Source organism: Abrus precatorius, unplaced genomic scaffold (assembly GCF_003935025.1).
Source record: "Abrus precatorius isolate BTA unplaced genomic scaffold, Abrus_2018 Scaffold7, whole genome shotgun sequence".
NCBI lineage: Eukaryota > Viridiplantae > Streptophyta > Magnoliopsida > Fabales > Fabaceae > Abrus > Abrus precatorius.
The window spans coordinates 4,668,426-4,687,808 of NW_020874417.1; the positions used below are offsets into that span (position 1 = coordinate 4,668,426).

At 28.0% G+C, this 19,383-nt stretch overlaps 2 protein-coding genes and 1 non-coding gene across 4 annotated transcripts; all 3 read left to right on the forward strand.

Annotated features, from left to right (window-relative positions):
* The first annotated feature begins 4,361 nt into the window (after nt 1-4,361).
* LOC113870835 (probable xyloglucan endotransglucosylase/hydrolase protein 32) lies at nt 4,362-6,143 on the forward strand. Its single transcript, XM_027507330.1, has 4 exons — nt 4,362-4,560; nt 4,647-4,747; nt 4,855-5,072; nt 5,777-6,143. Exons 1-4 carry the CDS (start codon nt 4,362-4,364, stop codon nt 6,141-6,143), a joined length of 885 nt encoding a protein of 294 aa, XP_027363131.1.
* Nucleotides 6,144-7,981: 1,838 nt separating this feature from the next.
* TRNAY-GUA lies at nt 7,982-8,071 on the forward strand. Its single transcript is given in 2 exon segments — nt 7,982-8,018; nt 8,036-8,071. It is a non-coding gene; the product is annotated as a tRNA-Tyr (tRNA).
* A 1,609-nt stretch (nt 8,072-9,680) lies between these two features.
* LOC113873449 lies at nt 9,681-12,577 on the forward strand. Of its 2 annotated transcripts, none has more exons than XM_027511573.1 (4): nt 9,681-9,805; nt 9,895-9,972; nt 10,083-10,178; nt 12,339-12,577. In XM_027511573.1, the coding sequence occupies exons 1-4, from the start codon at nt 9,803-9,805 to the stop codon at nt 12,411-12,413; spliced, it is 252 nt and encodes an 83-aa protein (XP_027367374.1). In that variant the 5' UTR covers nt 9,681-9,802; the 3' UTR covers nt 12,414-12,577. The 2 variants fall into 2 exon arrangements, with proteins under 2 accessions (XP_027367374.1, XP_027367375.1); XM_027511574.1 differs by having other exon boundaries at nt 12,342-12,577.
* The last annotated feature ends 6,806 nt before the right edge of the window (nt 12,578-19,383 follow it).

Genomic DNA, 19,383 nt, shown 5'->3' on the forward strand with positions numbered 1-19,383 from the left:
CAAATTAATCTATTTCTTATTATGTGAATTATTTTATGAATTAAAAATAATAATAATAATAATATCATTATTATTTATCTAAGTTTAAATATGCACTAAAATAGACAGTAATGCAATTTTTAAAATATTTTGATATATTAAATAACTTTTACAAATATAAAAATTATATAAAATAATTTATTAATCTTTAAAAGACTAGTTTGATCTAGCAAACTTAAAAAAATAATATTTGAAAAATTAAATAAGTATAATTTAGTATTTCTAAAATAAAATTTATTTTATATATATATATAATTTTAAATAATATTAACGTAATTAACACTATAATGAGTAAATTCTGAGTAACTAATATTTGTAAAAATAGGAAAACGCATGTCAATATATTACACGGATGCAAATTCTAGTTTATAATAATGAACATTATGCTAAAGTTTCGTTTTAAACACCTAAAGGAGAAAACTTACGTGCTATATTTTAGGTATTCTTTGTATTGTTTATTAGTTAAAATAAAAGTGTTATTTTTATAGAAAATTTGTATTCAATATCATTATAGATTAATGAAGTAAAATTTAAATTTAAATTAAAAATAACACAAAAACACTTATAATAACACCGTAATTAAATATTGTCTAATAAAAATCTTAAATTGTGTTGTAATATATATATATATATATATATATATATATATGATAAATGGATATTATTTCTTAATTGCATTTATGAGTTTTCCTGTACAAGCTCTTGTGCAATCTAGTGGTTGAAATTGGTTTTCATCATATATTGGTACTAGAGAGCCCTCTACTAAGCATCCAACTGTGTTCCCACTTCCTAGGTCCACATATTTAGCCAAGTTACGTTTGGATTACATCTCCATCACCTTCAATGCTATAGTCTGTTAATTAAGATGATAAAACTTCTGTAGAAATTGATTTCCAATAGATTTCACTAGATTGATTTTCTTCTTAAATGTTCTTTTCTTTTGATTAACATGCGTCACATCCATAGATGCTAGAGAAACATTAAATTCATCTTAAAATCATAATATCAATCTATATAATTGTTTAGTGCATTTACTTTGTTTTTTTTTAGGATGAATTTGAAGTACTTTCTTTTGGTACTTGAAGTAATGGATTTGAGCATATTAGAGCCTTATGCGATATATTTGTTATTGCTCTTTACCCAATTGTTGTTTGTTTAATGAAAAAACCATCAGCATGCATGTAAAGGTGGAAACAAGCAGGTCACGTACATGGAAAAAGACAATGAATAGAGTTTGAGGAAAGTATTATAATATTTATATTTTTTTAAATATGATTTATTTTTTAAGAAGTAGTAATGTTAATATTTTATGTGTATATAGATAACATTCACTCCTTAATTAAATAAAAGAATTGTTTTTATTTTAATTATAAAATAAAACATATAAAGTATTTAACTAAATTAAATATAATAAACTAATTACAAAATAAAAAGTATGCTCAATGCGTGTAATAGATAAAACCATTTACAAAAATTCAAATCTAATATAACAAACTAACAAAATAGCCAATACATAAGCTTGGTGTTTACTTTAGAGAAATAATATTTAAAAAATATTAAAATAAAATTATAAAACAAATTTTATTTGAGAGTTAATTTTAGAAGAAATAACAAAAATATTTATTTGATGATGATTTTTTAAGAGTATTTAAATGTAAAAGAAAGCTTTTATAAACTTTACAAAGTTTTCATAAAATTATATTTTTAAGTTATGATTAATTGAGAAATTTTATTATTTACCTTCGTCTTTCCTTATCTAACAGCCTCTTTCATTCTTTCTTCCTCTAAGTTTTCAAAAAAAGTTCAAAATGAAATTGTAAAATAAAAAGGGTTAAACTTTATTTTTTAATATCAATAGTTAAAAAATTAAAATTATAGGGTCATATCAATAATTATAGAGCACCCAAATCCATTCCCCAGAACCATGGTCTAATTCAGCATCATATGAGCAACTTTAAATTTACAATTGACCCAAAGGACAAGACCTCTGATATGGCAGAGGAACCAATTCAAGTGTCATATGATATAAGCTTTGTGATATGTGTCGGCTAAGGCATGGTGGCCCTACAGCCATTCTCATCATGCCCTCAATCTCACTTCTTCAGTGTTACCGACAGAATAGTGCGTGTTTCCAACCGTGTGTATCGTATCGTCTACATGCATAGCATATAGATCAAGAAAAGCTCTTGCAAGTGGTAACTGAAAATCCCTATTATGCATATTTCTCGTCACATTTATTATTTGCATAATTTGGGGTTTTATATGTATAGTTTGCGACTCTCTTTTTTTTAAGGGGGTTGTTATTTTTAAACATTTTGTAGCGGTGGTTGTCGCTGGAACTCGCAAATGCCTTCTAGTCTAGATCTATTATGTCTTGCGATTTTGTGGTTTGCTTATGGGAAACCATGCCTTAATTTCTTGTACCTTTAAGCATCCAAGACTCTATATTGTTAGATTCGCGGGACAATGATCAGTGGTCCACTATATCAAATATTTGAAGGTGGTTCTAACCTATCAGTTTTTTCATTTTGGTATTTTAGTTCTCAAAAACTGCTCATACATAGTCTTTCAAAAAATCTAGTTAATTGCTTATTTTGGGGGCTCATGCCATTTCGATTGGAATTGTATAACTAGTTGTGAACAAAATATGGTAAGCACACGTGTTTATCTCCCCATAGAGAAAAACTTGAAGCACTTTACCAGCCCACTATGGTTATTGTTAATTTGTCTTCCTAATACCTTTAGCATCTTAAATAGTGTTTAAAAACAAGTTAAAATGTGTAAACTTAGGCAATTAATAATGTTACAATAAATATAAAGTTACAGGTATTTAAATGCTGATTCAAATAAATTATAAATATTATCTAGAGGTTCACTTCAAAAGATTAAAGCCAATAATGTGATATATCCTATGATCTGCTCCATTTGAAAAAAGATAAACTAATTTGGAGCAGAAATTCCAGCGCTTAGTCCTTTTGTATTAAGAAGATCAATTATTATACTTTTCAATTAAAAATACATACTTATATCAAAATATATATTTCAAATGATTTTATTTACATATAATCATGTCTAACGATTCAAAATCTTTACTTGACTTTAAATTAAGAGGGTGGATTTCGATTAATTGATCCTAGGTAGAAAATTTGATGTTCTGTTATCTATATCTAGTGTGGTTGGTTGCACTCTATATTGACTCCTCTAATTGATTATTCGCCTTAAGAATCGACCATACAAGGGTTATTCTACGAGTCAATCAATTATGCGTGTGCCCCCTGATATTCAAGCTTTGGGGACCATTAATAATGGATAGTTCCAGACCCACTCCATTCATGAAGTTTTCACACATTAAAACACACCATTACTCACTTGAGATTCATAAAAATTGACTATATCAGAATCTGGCCCACACCTCTTTCGCTTTAACTTAATATTTATGTATTCTTTATTTGTTTATTTTGTTCTCCACTCGCAGTTATGCTTCAGTGAATAGTAGCGGACACAATGAAGAGGGAGATGGTATGGTGAAAAATGCAAAAAATTGGGCCAATCCAACAGTTGCTTTCAGAGCTCTGACACATCTATAGAAAAGGCTGTTTTATTTGCACACCATATTTCACTCACTACTTCTATTAAGTTTACTGTTTGGAAAAATAAAGAGGGTGTGAATTGAGACAAGTATTTTCTTATTTTATTATTCAAAAAGGAAGTTATAATAGTGCAAGGAACATTGTGTGCAAATAACATCATTATATTTAGCGAGAGCCATGCAAACACAACACAGATTTACAGAGGTACATTTAAGACACCCCATCTACCCTCTTCTGCATGCCATCAACTTTTCTAAGCTCTCCAACCATGCTAAAAGGTTTTCTGTCATTAATAGTAAGAAGGAAAGTAGTTGAATTGGGAAAAAGAGAATGGCATTATTTTGAAGGGACCCTGCAAAGTGTTATTGAATGTAATCCCATAATTAAAGTCCTTCCCTTTTTGTCTTGCAATTATCAATAATTAATCGATTTGTTTATCGTATGTTCTAGACACACAATAAAAATTTATATATAATAATTTTTCATTAAAAAATATAAGATATCAGAAAATTTAATTTATTCATAATTCTCTAACTCCTTCATTCTCCTCAGTTTCACCGTTGGGGGGACCCACTAATTTCTTAATTATATCAAACTGTACTCCCATACTCTTCTTTCATATGCACCTTTCTTTGAGCAGTCACTCTCTCCCTTTCACTCTCGCACCCTGCATTTATACATTGCAGCATCACTCTGCTTACTCCTTACACTTTAGCTTACTCACCTTTCTTCATGGCTCTAATATATCTCTCTGCTATTTTATTCTTTTTGGCCTCTTCAAGCAATGCCTATTGGCCACCTTCACCTGGTTACTGGCCAAGTTCCAAATTCAGGTCTATGAGCTTTTACAAAGGGTTTAAAAATCTCTGGGGCCCTCAGCACCAAAGCTTAGACCAAAATGCATTAACAATTTGGCTTGATAGAACCTCAGGTCTGAGTCTTATTACTTTCAATTCACTTCCAATGCTCTATCTACTATATATATCATTGAAATGTGACACATATTTGGGTTATCAGGAAGTGGATTCAAGTCAGTTCGTCCATTTAGATCCGGGTACTTTGGTGCTTCCATTAAGCTTCACCCTGGCTATACTGCAGGAGTTATAACAGCTTTTTATGTAAGATATGATTAAATGATTTTGAAAGAAGTATTAAGTTGATTGATGAAAGTTTACACATTCACTTTTAGTTTAGGTTTATTAATGATTTGGTTAATTGATGGTAGCTTTCTAACAATGAAGCACATCCGGGCTTCCATGATGAAGTGGATATTGAGTTTCTTGGGACAACATTTGGAAAGCCTTATACTTTACAAACCAATGTTTATATAAGAGGAAGTGGGGATGGCAAAATTATTGGCAGAGAGATGAAGTTCCATCTTTGGTTTGATCCTACCAAAGATTTTCATCACTATGCTATACTGTGGAGTCCTAAGGAGATCATGTAAGTTACTATACATTTTACTGTGTATGCGTATGACTGTATGATAGTGTTCGAAATGCCTAGATTTTTTAGTCCTAGTTAAAAAAAGTAGTACAGACAGGTTAGGCAACATTTCATTTTCTACTGGAGCAAATAGGAAGGAGCATAAAAAGAATAACAGTATAAACTTGTGCTTGTGGCTATGATTCGATTGGTTCTTATAAAAGGGTATCACAGTTAAGGCACTACAGAGTGATATTCTAAAAGTTGAAAGGAAAAGAATTTCGTTTTCTCTGAAATTAAGGAGGAAAAGCAAAGGAGGCTTTGTCAGGTTTAATCATATAAAATCAATATCAGATGAATAGCACAGAAAGGAAGAAATAGAACCATTATGGGTGCAGGGTAATAATAAAAAAGTACTGTTGACCAGTTCCCTTGATGAAATGCGTTGGAATGCATTAAAAAAACAGAAAAGTTAGTGAATTTTTATATTTTTTAACAAAATATTTTTATTTTTGATTCCTCAGGGCACGTATTATCATTTTTTTTAAAATCTGGTTACTCCTAACAAATGAAGTAACATTAATTTAGTGATATACTTTATGGGCACCGACGTTATAATAAAATTATTTTCACTGTAACATTATAGTTATACAATCACCAGAACCATATTAAAAGTGAGTTTTATTAACTGCTTTTACTGACTTCGTGAAACAATGTCTCAGATTCCTTGTGGATGATGTGCCTATAAGGAGGTACCCAAGGAAGAGTGGTGCAACATTTCCACTACGGCCGATGTGGCTTTATGGTTCTATATGGGATGCCTCGTCATGGGCAACAGAAGATGGAAAGTACAAAGCTGATTACAAATACCAACCTTTTGTTGCAAGGTACACCAACTTCAAAGCTAGTGGTTGTTCAGCCTATGCCTCTCGTTGGTGTCATCCAGTCTCAGCCTCGCCATATAGGTCTGGTGGGTTGACCAAGCAACAGCATTGGGCCATGAGATGGGTGCAAAGACACCACATGGTTTATAACTATTGCCAAGACCCCAAAAGAGACCACACACTAACACCTGAGTGTTGGGCTTAAATCTTAATAAGTGAATAAATTAGGGATGCCTTAGGTGCCCTTAATGAGATTTGTTATATATGTGTTGTGGTATTTTTGAGAGAGTTTAATTAATTTCTTTTTTATAGGGATAACATGAGATGAGGCACTTCCCTTGACATTACATTAATGCAAGTGTACGGGATAGAGCCCTCCTAGACACAAGATTGTGAGGATTTTTCGTATTTGTTATGTTTCTCTTTCGGCTTAGAACAATGAAAAAAAAAAGGGAGATAAGAGAAAATAATAACATCAAGGTGCAATGAAGAGCGATTAGGCCGAGGAGTATTGGGCCAGCGTGAGTGCGAATATTATAAGCACATTATTCATTTTATAATAATGTTAGACATTTTAATGATGAAAATGAGATTTGTCATTTTAGTGTTAAGTTTGTTGTTTTTCTTTTGTTGGTCAACTTGTGTTAAGTGTGTTGAGAGAGTCTGATTCACGCGAAACAATCTACAATGATATTTATCAGAGAAACTAAAATTGCACTTGTTCTGACTTCTGAGACTCCAATGGGTTCTTCGATTTATTGCAAAGAAACTTCTATAGTGTTTCAGCAGATTCTCACCACAAGGGTCTGCCATGATCTTCTTGAATCAATCAGCAATACTAGTCTAGTTTCAGACTGCTACAATGATCTAATGATCAAGGATATCATTGACACTGACCCACTAAATTTGAAATATAATCAACTTTTTTTAAAATAATGAAAATAAGCTAAAAAAAATTCTTTTAATAAATTATACCAAAAAAAGTTATTGAAATAAGCTAAAAATAACTTATAGACTGTTTTTTATAAATTGTTGATACTTTTTGTCGAACAGGCCTTAAACAATAAATGTATAGCAAATTACTTTTATTTTTTATAATTTGTGCTTATCACAACATTGTTTTTATTACAAAAACTTATGCAAATTTATCGTTTATTTGTATAAAGAGTAATTTGCTCTTGAATAGTTATTGATATCCTCTGTGATGCGCTCCTGAAGAAAAGGAACAGTGTTATCACGCGGATCATAGTAATCAAGACATATACAAAGGCAAAAAGAAAGTGGGAAAACAAACTAAAATGGCAACTTAATTGTGTTATGTGAATTGGAGAAATGACATGTTCCTCCAAAATAGCATGCGTGATTTCTTGTTAAAGATGCATGGCATAATGGAGACGATTATAATGCGGAAAGTGGAGGCCCATAATCAAAAGATCAACAAATAGATGAAGAGCTTTCGAAGTCGAACCATTAATAAAGTGAAAAAGATGAAATGTTTCCTAATTAGCAAATAGATGTGGTTAAGCAACATTGGTGATAAATAATCCCCACTCTTTGTCCTCCTTTATGCTTTTGATTTTCTTTTTCTTTTTCTTTTTGACAAGTTACCTGACATTTTCTGTCATCCTAGTGAATAGTTGCAAAAATAACGATACAAATTTAACACTATAATTTTTGGGTAATGTTAGTGATAGTTTTATAATAAAAATAAAAAATTCATTTCGTTGACTTATACAATAAAAATTGGTAATGACAATTAAAATGAAATTTCAATTTTATGTAGAAAATAATATTAAGAATTACACTTAATCTTGTCTGCTCTTAATTCATATTACATTTTAATTAAAGTTAAAGGTAAACAAGTTTTCTAGTAATATTTGTCAAATATCTAAAAACAAATATTAAATAAAGTTTTTTTAAAATATTAATGTATTTATTGTTATAATTTTTATTTTTATTTTTGGCTCCTGAAACAAATCTAATCGACATTCTTTAATCTTTGTAGAGCCTTTCTCAAATATAAGCAGCAAACCCCATATACATCCGACCTTAGCTCAGTTGGTAGAGCGGAGGACTGTAGTGGGTGATCCAACAGCTATCCTTAGGTCGCTGGTTCGAATCCGGCAGGTCGGAATTTTCACTTTTTTTAATCTTTGTTTTTTAGAATTTCCCACGTGACTTAATGGGGTCCCCTCCTTTCATGAATACTTAATGGGTGTTTATTTTAATTCAAGATTAATAAAACTTAACTTATCACAATTCATCGTTACTTATCAACACAATTATAAGGTTAAAAAAATTCAAGTTCAATATTAAAGCTTAAGAACGTAAAAATTTTATAATTTAAATTTTTATCATGTATGTTTAGCAATTAAGCTATATAATTTTATGTACTATTTTAATTATTTAATTTATTTATATAAAAGACATGACATAAATTACATATCGTATTGTAAAAGTTGAATAAATTTATGATATCATTAATCATAAATAACATGATTAAACCTTTTTATTTTGTGTCAACTTTATAATTACTTTTGAAATATATCTTTTAATTTTCTTGCCTGAGACGTGATTATAATTGAAAATCAAACTAAAATACACTCGTTAGAATGTTCTTCTAATGTGACAATATTCAAAGTTTTTCCTTTTTTCTTTCTTCTTCTCAAGACAATTTTAAGTTATGAAAGAATCTAATGACCTATATTTTTTAATAGCAATTGCAGATAAGAAGAATTAAACATCACATATTAGTTTTTTAATTATTATAAGTATATCGTAACTGGACATCTTACCAACTTTTTACGTGCGTGATTGATCGAGTGGTTTTATTGTGTAGATTTTTCGGTGGCAATATAAATTAATAATTAGATTTCTTTTAACGAATGTCAGTAATAAAATTTATGATAAATGTTAGTAATATATTTATTATTAACTAAAATTTATTAAAAAATACAATAGTAAAAATATTAATATATGAGTAAAAAGGAAGTAAAATCTACATAATTTTTATATTTTTTGATAAATTTAAATTAACAGTAAAAAAATATATTAGAAAATTTATTGTTAGTAAAATTTATTTATAATGATTTTTATTAACAAGTACTAAAACGTATAAAATATATTTTAAAAAATATCATTTACTTTTTATTATGTATCCAATCCATGTTCAAAAATTGACTAACGAATGTTAAGAGTTTTTTTTTTTTCCATCCTTTTCATGGTCTCAACTCAATAATGAAATTCATTGAAAACATTGTAGCAAGCAAATTACTGATTATTTATTTATATATTTTTTACTTTTAATATTTAACTTTCAAAAATAAATTTAATATATTTTAAACATTAAATTTTATATTTAATTGTCAAAAATAATTTTTTATTTTCTAAAAATTAATATTTAAAAGTCAGTATGCATAATTTTTTAATTAAAAATAATTTTTAAAAATTTAAAATTTAAAATGTCTTATAAATACATATATATTTTTAAATCACGTGTATCCTTTATGGGTCCGAAGTTAATCTTATTTCCAAATATTTAACATATCTGCACTTTTTGAAACTTAATTTCTAAAATATATTAAATATAATTCTAAAAATTTGATTTTAAAAAAGAAACAGGACAGTTATAAAAACTAAGCAGCACAGTAGTAGTTGTTGTGAGTTCCCTCATCATGCGGCCCATGGGCCAAATGAATAAAATGAAGGGCCGAACAGTCCATATATTTAATTTGAGGCGTGAATTGGAAATGACCATATTGTCACGCTCTCTCTCACCTTTGCAGCTCTCACCGCAACTGAATCAACCGTTCTCGGTTTTAGCGTCAACTCGGTTTCGCTCGCAAGTCGCAACTTCATCTCAGCATGGTATTCCCTCTCATTTTCTCAATCCATTTCCGCGATCAATTTCACGGTTTTATTATTATTATTTTAAAATAAAATTGAATGTGATTTAGGTTTGCTTGGCGTGTTTGTTACCCCTCTTCCTGGTTCCAATAGTCAACATTCTCCCTCTTCTCTTCGATTTTATCATGGTAACTCGATTATACTATATTCACCTTTCTTGATTTATTATTTTTAGTTTACCAATAATAATAAATGAAATCTATAATTATGGTTGTTGAATGTTAATGTGTGTAATCAGGGAAAAATCTATGGCCTTTTTGGTTGGGAGTACAGAAAACCGGAAAGGGCTCCTCCTGCATGTCCATACAAGCCTACACCCAATAGGGTTAGTAAAGTAAGTGATTCAATGCCTTTTGTTGTTTTTCTATACAAATAGCATTGTTTAAGCTTGTCCATTTCACCTTGTGTTGAACTTAAAATAATGGAGGATTGGAGACTGTGATCCTTTCTGTGAAATTTTCGTGTGCTTGTAGTAAGTGGAAATTTTCGCTTCTGATTTCGTTTAATGTTTATTTATAATGACAAAAAGATGCCTTTGTAGAATGGAAACAAATGACATTTCTATGGACTAATAGTAATGTAACAAAGTTGTTGCTTTTTTTAAAACCTTGTTTTCAGATATTGTATAGAGAATGATGAAAACAGGCTTCACAACTGCTAAAATACTTCATTTTGTGAAGTATTTTAGAGAATTTGTGAAGGAAATGATGAAACATGAAACAAACAAAACGCACTCTTAAGAGGTTGTTTCTTGTTTTTTTGGCTTCCCTTTTCTTCTTCAACCTAGGACCTCTAGCCAAATTCCTTTCCAACTGTAACACCAGTGCTCAACCGGATAGCAATGTCAGAGAATTTATTAGTGCTCACTTTAGTCATTTGGAAGGAAAAATTCTTTTGTTTTCTAGTAGGGTGAAATAATCCATGATTTCATCCTGGTCAACAAGGGACATATTTGCTTAGTAAATAGGAACTAACCAATGTGATGCTGGGGCATGGATCCCTTTTTGGGCATGGATCACGCTTAACAACTTGTCAGGAAAGGATTAATGAAAATGAGTCCCACATCAGCTATGGCCTACGTGTGACCCATGGAACTTTTGAAATGGAGGCTCTCCCCATTTTTTGCCTTGCTTTTGGGAGTGGCATCACAATGTATCACTTTCTGGGATCTCTTAGGAACATCAGCCATCCCACAATTAACAGTATGTGGTTGTAACACATCCTTGTGCAATGACTGACAGCTGTGTTAGTTTTGTGGATCTTTCTGAATATCATGGGTGAATCATGGATGTCAAGACATGGTTAAAACTTATGCGGACATGGAGAAGAAGCTTCAGACATTTGAGGTTTTATTAGATTCACTAGAAACACATTACCAATCCATTAGATCAACTAAGGCCTGCCTAAATGCTTTGGAATAACCATTTCATCCGTGGTGCTTTTGTTAGTTTAGACTTTATGTTCTTAGCAAAATTTTAAATCAATCAGGATATGTGGATCCATGCTAAAAATGTGGATTATGGAACACTGTTTATGAGTGTTAAGAATGCAAGTGATACTACTTGGATAATGCTGGGATCTGGTTCCAAATATTATGACCCTACTAGCATTTAAGTAATCCTGCCTTGATTTAAAAAAAGAAAAGAAAATATTATTGTTCTTGGTTACAGTTCTGAAAGCTGTCACCACTCACCAGCATTGCGGTTTAGAAATTGAATTCTGTAAAATTTGAATATTGATGATGCCTTTACCATTCTGTACCAGTTGTTGGCTCAGATTCAAAGAGGTTCAACATTGTGTCTAAAGATTTGGAAAAGTGGAAAACCTGATCCTAGTACAGGAATATGGGGATAGATGTAGAATTACTGGAGTATCTGTAGGATTCTGTGGCCTGGCCTCCTGTTGTGATGCTGTTTTTGTGAGTTTAAATATTTTTTTTATTAAATAATAGAAATAATTGGTTGTAATTTGGTGAAATTAATGTGGAAAACTTTGAATCCGAAGTGATGTGTATTCTGCTAGTGCTACCTTTTATCTTATGTTAGTTAATACATGATTGTTGGGGATCGGTCTTGATCATTTATAAAGACATTTTATAATATGGCAGGAACAATTTTAGCAATTTTCAAATGCCTCTTGTCCAGTATGGTATTTTGACTTAGCTGACATGGGCTTATGTTACCAATGATCATATGCATCTCCTAGTTGAGAAATAATCTGTTCATCCTTCTGTCATTTATTTGGTTAAATGGATTTTGGTCTCTGGTTAAAGGAGTGATTTAAACAAGTAGGTAGTGACCCTTCAGTTGTTGTTGAGTGTTGGTGATTCACATAACTTGATGATGGATTCTGTTTTTGGTGTTTGCATGATGCGCCTGGTCTGTAATGCTAGTGTTGATTATGTACATGCTTACAATTTTGTGCTGATAATATCACGTTTGAAGCTTCCATGAATTCAAATATGAACCGAAATTACAAGATGCCAATGTTATAGCAGGCTGAGACAGATGCTGAACCAACTCCAGCAGAACCTGTTAAACCTGGAAGTGTAGATGTGAAGCAAGATTAATCTCGCAGCTACAATACGACAAGGTTTGACAAGAAGGAAAAAGTAGCACAGTCTACCGATGAAGGTTTATGTCTGTAACTTTTTTTAAATATCTCATCCTATCATGAACTTTGTAAATTTGATATGTTGTGCGAAATAATTTGCATAGGTTAATAAAAACGTGAGTGACTATACTTTGAAAATTCACTTTGCTTTAATTTGATCATATGAAAATTTGTGACGTAAAATTAGTCTTTCAAAGATTTAAATTACATTAAAATTGTTTACATTGATATCACACGTAACTTACCGAAAACATTCTAATTCTGTTTGTTTGAGTCTGATTGATACTATAATTCAGCTTGTCATAAAGCTCATATTCGTAACATAAACAGTTCTGGTCGACTTGAAATTCATTTCCAAGTGGTTGATGGTCCGAGGTTCTTTGGTTTCTATGGCATTAAAACTCAAAATTCAATCCTTTCTGATTTCTAACTCAGGTTTTATATGAAAACTTGATTTAAAAAAAATATAAATAATTGATGATTAGTTGTTTTAAAATTTAAGGTGCTTTTATTATTAAAAGTATGTTTGACTTAAAGCCAAAAAAATATATAATTTGTGTTATGTAATTTTTTTTAATTCTTGTGATTCTTGTTTTCTTCTACTTAATTTTCTATATTTGATAACTTCTTTTTCATTTTTATTATTTCAACAAAAATTTTAATCTGGAAAAAATAATATACAAATTTGGGGCGTTGCTATTTTAAGAGAAGGAATACGTACTTTTGAAAAAATGAAAAAGTTTCGTTGGTTAAGAATCTCATATTAAGTTTTATCGTGAATGTAATTTTTAGTTCATTTTTTGAAATATAAAGTATTATATTTTAAACTGAGTTGAAATTAGGTTAAGAACGCTCAAATACTCCCTTTTTCTTGGAGTCTAATGGACTATTTTATTTTATCATTGTTATGGGCATAGTTAAAGAAGTGACATTTATAGAAAAGTTTTGCTAATAAATCGCATTTAAAAGTGATTTGTTGGTTCAATTATTTAATATTTCAATATTTTTATTAAAATTTAAATATTTTAATAGTTTAAAAGTTTTTAATGAGATGTTAATACTTTCTTCTTCTTCTTTTTTTTGAAAAAATCTCTACTTGTTAATATTCGCTATTGTTAAACTAAAAAAATTTAGATATATTATATATTTATTCGGTCAAGATCTTAATATATCTTTATAGTTTATTTCATAAAAGTTGAAAGAATCCTGACGGCAATCAACCAGGTAGGACATATTTAAATTTTTAAAAAAATACAAAGATATTTTTTTGGTAAACTTGTAATTTTAAAAATGTATATAAAAACTCAATAAAATTATATAAATTTACTTTAATTTGAAATTTTTTATTCTATTTTTACGCTCTTGCCTATGTAATTCATAGTATATAAAAAAAATTATTATAATTAGGTAGCCTTATTTTTTGTCAACTACTAGTTAGGTGGCTTGGAATAGTCAGACTTGTGGGAATTTTTGCAAGGCTTCACCAAGGAAATGCCATTTTTATATCCTCAAAGCAAGGCTTGGCCCCAAAGCTGATGACCCACTGAATTATTAAAATGAAATGTTTTAATGATAGAATAGAGAAAAAAGGCTTATTCTATCTTAGTTCAGCCCAGTTAAAGAGGGGGAGAATGAGATATTAGATGAAATACTTCGTTCCATTTCACTCTTGACTCTATCTAATTTTGAACAGTTTAAACAATTGAATCTATGATAATTTTATTTCGATTACGAATTTATTAATCTAAACACAGTCTATATTTATATTATAACATACAAACATTATTCTTTTACAACGGTGCCATGTGAGCGAATTGGGCACTTGTGAGCTTTTCAAAACTATAGCGTGCCATTTATGATATGATAGCAATGTAAGCTTCTCTGCGATACGAAGGGCCCTTTGAGAACCTTATTCATTTTTTTGTTGAACAGCGAATCCATGGAAGAGATTGACGGGGCCCTTTAACGTAACTTGAGATTAAGGTCACTCACTCATCATGGTCACCACTATTTTAAGAAAATTACCCCTATCTCTCTCTGCGTCAGTGTAAATTGAAAGCAAAGCCAACTTCTGGAAAATAACCTTATGACTATCACTCCCTTTTTTAAATAAATATTTAAATGACATCAATTCAACTGAAAATACCAGACACTTTTTACACATTAAAAAATAATTATATTATAAGTATACAGAATGTCTAACTATAAATATCCAAATTATGTGTTAAAATAGCATTTCTCTAAATAAAATTGAATTACGTCTAAATCGATTGCATTACTCCGCTGCGAAGGAATAAGATTATGATGTTAAAAATATGACGTATAAAAGATTTTTAAAATAGAGCATCATGTACATATTTAATATACGTATCAACACCCTCTCTTGTTTTAGACCATTTCGTTGAAGAAAAATAATGCAAATTTTATAGTGCAAAGATTCATCACGATAAATTATAAAATCAACTTGTTAAATTTAAATTAAGTAAATTAGAAACTTAATCCCTGAAATTATTTTTTACCTGTAATTATGTCATCAAATTCAAATAATTTATAAATTTGATAGGTGGAAAATTTACCTAGTACACATGATAATAAATTTTAGGAAGTAAATTTGAAGAAAAGAATCACTCTCCCAACTCAAACACTCTTTTATGATAATGAAAACAGAAAAGCTACCTATATCTTATCTTAACTACTCTTCATAAAATGATATCCTTGCTACTTTCTATCAATGAGTCAGTCTACCTTGACATTGACTGAAATTGCTTTGTGGGAAGAGACAATTGTAAAGAACAACATGTTACTTGTGGACAGTGTGAATGAGTTATTGAGTAGCGTGTTTCAAGTTTTATAATTATAATTTTCAATTGAAAATTTCCATGAAGTCATGCACGTAGACCTTGAAAACGTACCACTATAAATTTCTTGTGTCCTCTATATTCTCCTTTCCTTCAAAGAGTTCAAAGGAGGCTTTTCCTTCAATTTAAATGAAAAATCAAAACCAAAGCACAACGAGATATCTTCCACTCGAACATTCATTTGCTTGTTGGTATTTTATAATTTCTTTTTGGCACATTGCATGCGAATAATTTAATTTCATTGTCTTCTAAGTATCTAAAAGAATCTATGGAATCCATACCCACCCACTCTCTCACTCGTTTTCCTACTCTACATCATGTTCATTCAAGTTGTTTATGTAGTTTGGAGGGTGCTGGGTAGTGGGAAAATTATAAATTCAATATGGCATATAATATATGGTTGCTTTAACTTAACTATATTATTATATTCATCGAGCAGAGAAAGGCAGAAACAATTCCTCTGTTTTTTGTGTTAAATAAAATTTAAATGACTTGAATTGAATGGCCAGGAAATGAAAAAGAAAGACAGAAGAAGGGGTGACATTAATTTTGTTTTGATGTGCATGCGCTTTATTATGGTTCACTGCCGCCGCCGGTGACCAGTTTGGTCATGACCCACTTGTGCTGTCCGACAAAGCAACCGGCCTAAGATTCTCTTCCATTATTAATTAAATTCAATCACAATTATTAATTGTTCGGTTTCTCACTTAGGGGAGTTTTTTTTTATATCTTCTTAAATACTTTTTCTATTTTATAAAATACTTATTAAATCAAGATATATTTATCATTTTTCTTTAATAATTAAAAAATATTAATATTGGTCGAGTTTAAACCACTAGTAATAATAATATTTTACTTAAAAATATGTATTACATTAGAAATACAATTTAAATAAAATTTTAATATTGTTCAAATTTAGTATTAAAGAATTTTTTATTTTAAATTATAATATTTAATTATATGATGCATTAGATTATTTGATTTTTAATAAATTTTTATTATGTACGGTAGGAAGTCGGTTCTTATTATATGCTTTTTGAATCCACATTAAAAAAATCGTTAATTATTGTATAAATATAAAAAATAAATACTTTATTAACATACTTTTAATATATTTTAACATAGGTTTTAACAAGAAATTTTTTTTTTTTATTTTTATTGAATTTTTTAAAGATGCTAACTTACAAAATTACAGTTATTATAGTAAAATAATGTTGTTAATCAAGGGTAGATGGAATTTGTTGGGGGGTTAAATTTAAATATTTGTTCTTAGTCTCTAATTTCTTATAAACTTGTTCCCATGGGGGAAGGAGATGCATGCTGCATTATATCCTCAGCACATACATCACACAGTGTGACGCAACTTAAATATTTAGTGAATTGCTCTTATTTTTGCTCTCTTCAATAAGACATAATCTAGATACACCTAAGAGAACTTGAACGTAAACGTAAAAGTAAGCAACTGATCTGCTAAGATAAAAACATATTAAAATATGAGAGTTAATTAAAGAACAGCTTCATAAAATGCATGATCGTTTGCTTGCTTTATTTCCTAGCTAGTTTGGTTTACGATTTTCATTTATTATAATTTTGCATTCCTCATTTTTTTTCCCAATAGATCTTGCTAATCAATGCGAAAGTGATCATACAAATTTTGTATGAATTAACGAGTATGGAATGTTGAATTTTTTATAAAAAAAATAGAAAAGAAATATTTTATTTAAAATAAAATAATACTAACAACATATTCACTAATACACTTATTTATTGATTAAAATTTATTAAAAATATAAAAAACTATCAATTTTACTCTTAGTTTAATAATTTTTATTTATACTTTTGTAATTTTAAAAAATGTTAACTAATAATTAATAACGTGTTAAAAATATTTAAAATATATTATTAACAATTCTCTTCCTTTAAAAGTTTCATATTACAAGAAGTATTTCTCTTTTCTCAATATGGACACATGTTTTTTTTTTTTTTAGAAGTTCTGCTTCATTCAAAAGGATTAAGAATGTAAAGTTCCTAAATTCATGATGCATTTGGAAGAATTAGTAATTAGAGTATATTTGATAAGTCATTTAATCAAGTTACTTTATAATTTGGTTGACTAACTTGTAAATTTTTTGGTCCAGATAAAGGTGTAAGTATCAAAATTCTTATTAAATATGTTTAGAGAAATAAAATATACATGAATATAATACACAACATTATTAAAAAAAAAATTTCTATCGATAATATTTTATTATAAAAAATATTTCATTTAATTAAAAACTTAAAATTCATTAATAGAAGAAAATAATCTACAAAAAGAATACATTCAAACTCTTACGTTTTAAAAATAAGAATAAAATCATAAAAATAGTACATTTGATATTTGTATTGTACGAATTTAGATTACATACTACGAGGCTATTCTTTTGTGAAGGTAAGTAAATATATATTTCTTTTACCGGTCAATAGTTATATATATATATATATATATATATATCACTATAATATTAAATAATAATTTTATTTTCAATCAATATATAAAATACTTTATGATCATGATTTTATATGTCTCATTATTATTTTTACCTAAAATAAAGAAGATAGATAATGAATATAATAGAATAACTCTTCAAAAATATTCAATAAGACATTAGAAAAAAGACAAAAATATAGGAAAGGTATAGATACTAAAATTTAAAATTTTCAAAATAAAAAATTATTGAATAATTAGATTGGTCCAAGTTGGAAAAAAAAAGTATGACAATTACCTAATAATGAATTTAGTTGAATATAAAGTAAAATATCCAATTTTGAATAATAGGTTTAATTTTCATTTTTTAAAGACTTAATTATTAAATAAGTCAAATTTAAATTAAAATAAAATTATTAGATCTATTAAAATAGTTTATTTAAAACTCATAAAATTTATAATAATATATTAGATAAATTAAATTTTAAAATAAATAAAACCATAAATTATAAATCATAATCTTTTTTGTTGGAATTAAAAAGTGTTTTCATTGTATATTCTAATTATAGAGAGCTTTATTTATTGGAATCTTTTATGTTAATATTGTTTAATTTATTTTGTACATATAACTCTAATTTGTATTTGTATTATTTTGATTATATATTTTGATGAAATAGAAGTATGTAATTTTTAAACACATATTTAAGGTATTAAACTATTTTTTATAGTTTATTTAAATATAAATTTTATAGTCTTTATAAAGATATATCTATTTAAATGGTTTAATAGTTTAATTTATAAAAAAGTCTAATAACCTATTAAAAATCTCAATATAAAATAGACTATTAAAAAGACTAATAAATTAAAACAAACTTTTTATAAAAGTTAAACTAAACTTAATAAAAGACTAATAAATTAAAATAAGCTTTTTATAACAATCAAATTAAATTTAATAAAAAACTTTTAAAAGATAATAAGTTAAATTTAAGTTTTAAAATTATCAAATAAGTCATACTTATTTATAAAAGTCTAACTAACTTATTTTCATCCATACAATAGGACATTTATACCTTCTTTATATTGATGTTTGTAATTCTTCTTATATTTTAAAAATTAAAAGATGTTTATATAATTTTACAGGCAGAGATGAAAAAGTCTCAATATAAAATAGACTATTAATAAATCAAAACAAGTTTTTATAAAAATGAAATTATACTTAATAAAAAATTATAACAGATAATAATTTAAACTTAAATTTTAAAATTATCAAATAGGTTACACCTATTTATAAAAAATCTAATTAACTTATTTTCATCCATGCCTATAAAATTGATAGGACATTTATATCCTCTTTTATATTGATGTTTGTAATTATTTCAATATTTTTATATAATTTTTTAAATAAACTACTAATTTTCACTATCTATTATATACATTTAATATAAAATTAATAATAATTATTATTTTAATATAAAAATATAAATTACCTTTTTAATTTAAGATTACCAAAAAAGAAAAGTCAGAAAACTCTATTGTTGCGTTTTATTATCTAATGTATATATTTAATATAAAATTAATGATAATTATTATTTTAATATAAA

Bases quoted from the DNA above. Each gene is read 5' to 3' on its own strand.
- LOC113873449 (XM_027511573.1), top strand. The intron at 9,973-10,082 runs GTAACTCGATTA...GTGTGTAATCAG, and splicing joins TTCTCTTCGATTTTATCATG to GGAAAAATCTATGGCCTTTT. The intron at 10,179-12,338 runs GTAAGTGATTCA...CCAATGTTATAG, and splicing joins CACCCAATAGGGTTAGTAAA to CAGGCTGAGACAGATGCTGA.
- LOC113870835 (XM_027507330.1), top strand. From the start codon at position 4,362: ATGGCTCTAATATATCTCTCTGCTATTTTATTCTTTTTGGCCTCTTCA. The intron at 4,561-4,646 runs GTCTGAGTCTTA...TTGGGTTATCAG, and splicing joins TTGGCTTGATAGAACCTCAG to GAAGTGGATTCAAGTCAGTT. The intron at 5,073-5,776 runs GTAAGTTACTAT...ACAATGTCTCAG, and splicing joins TGGAGTCCTAAGGAGATCAT to ATTCCTTGTGGATGATGTGC.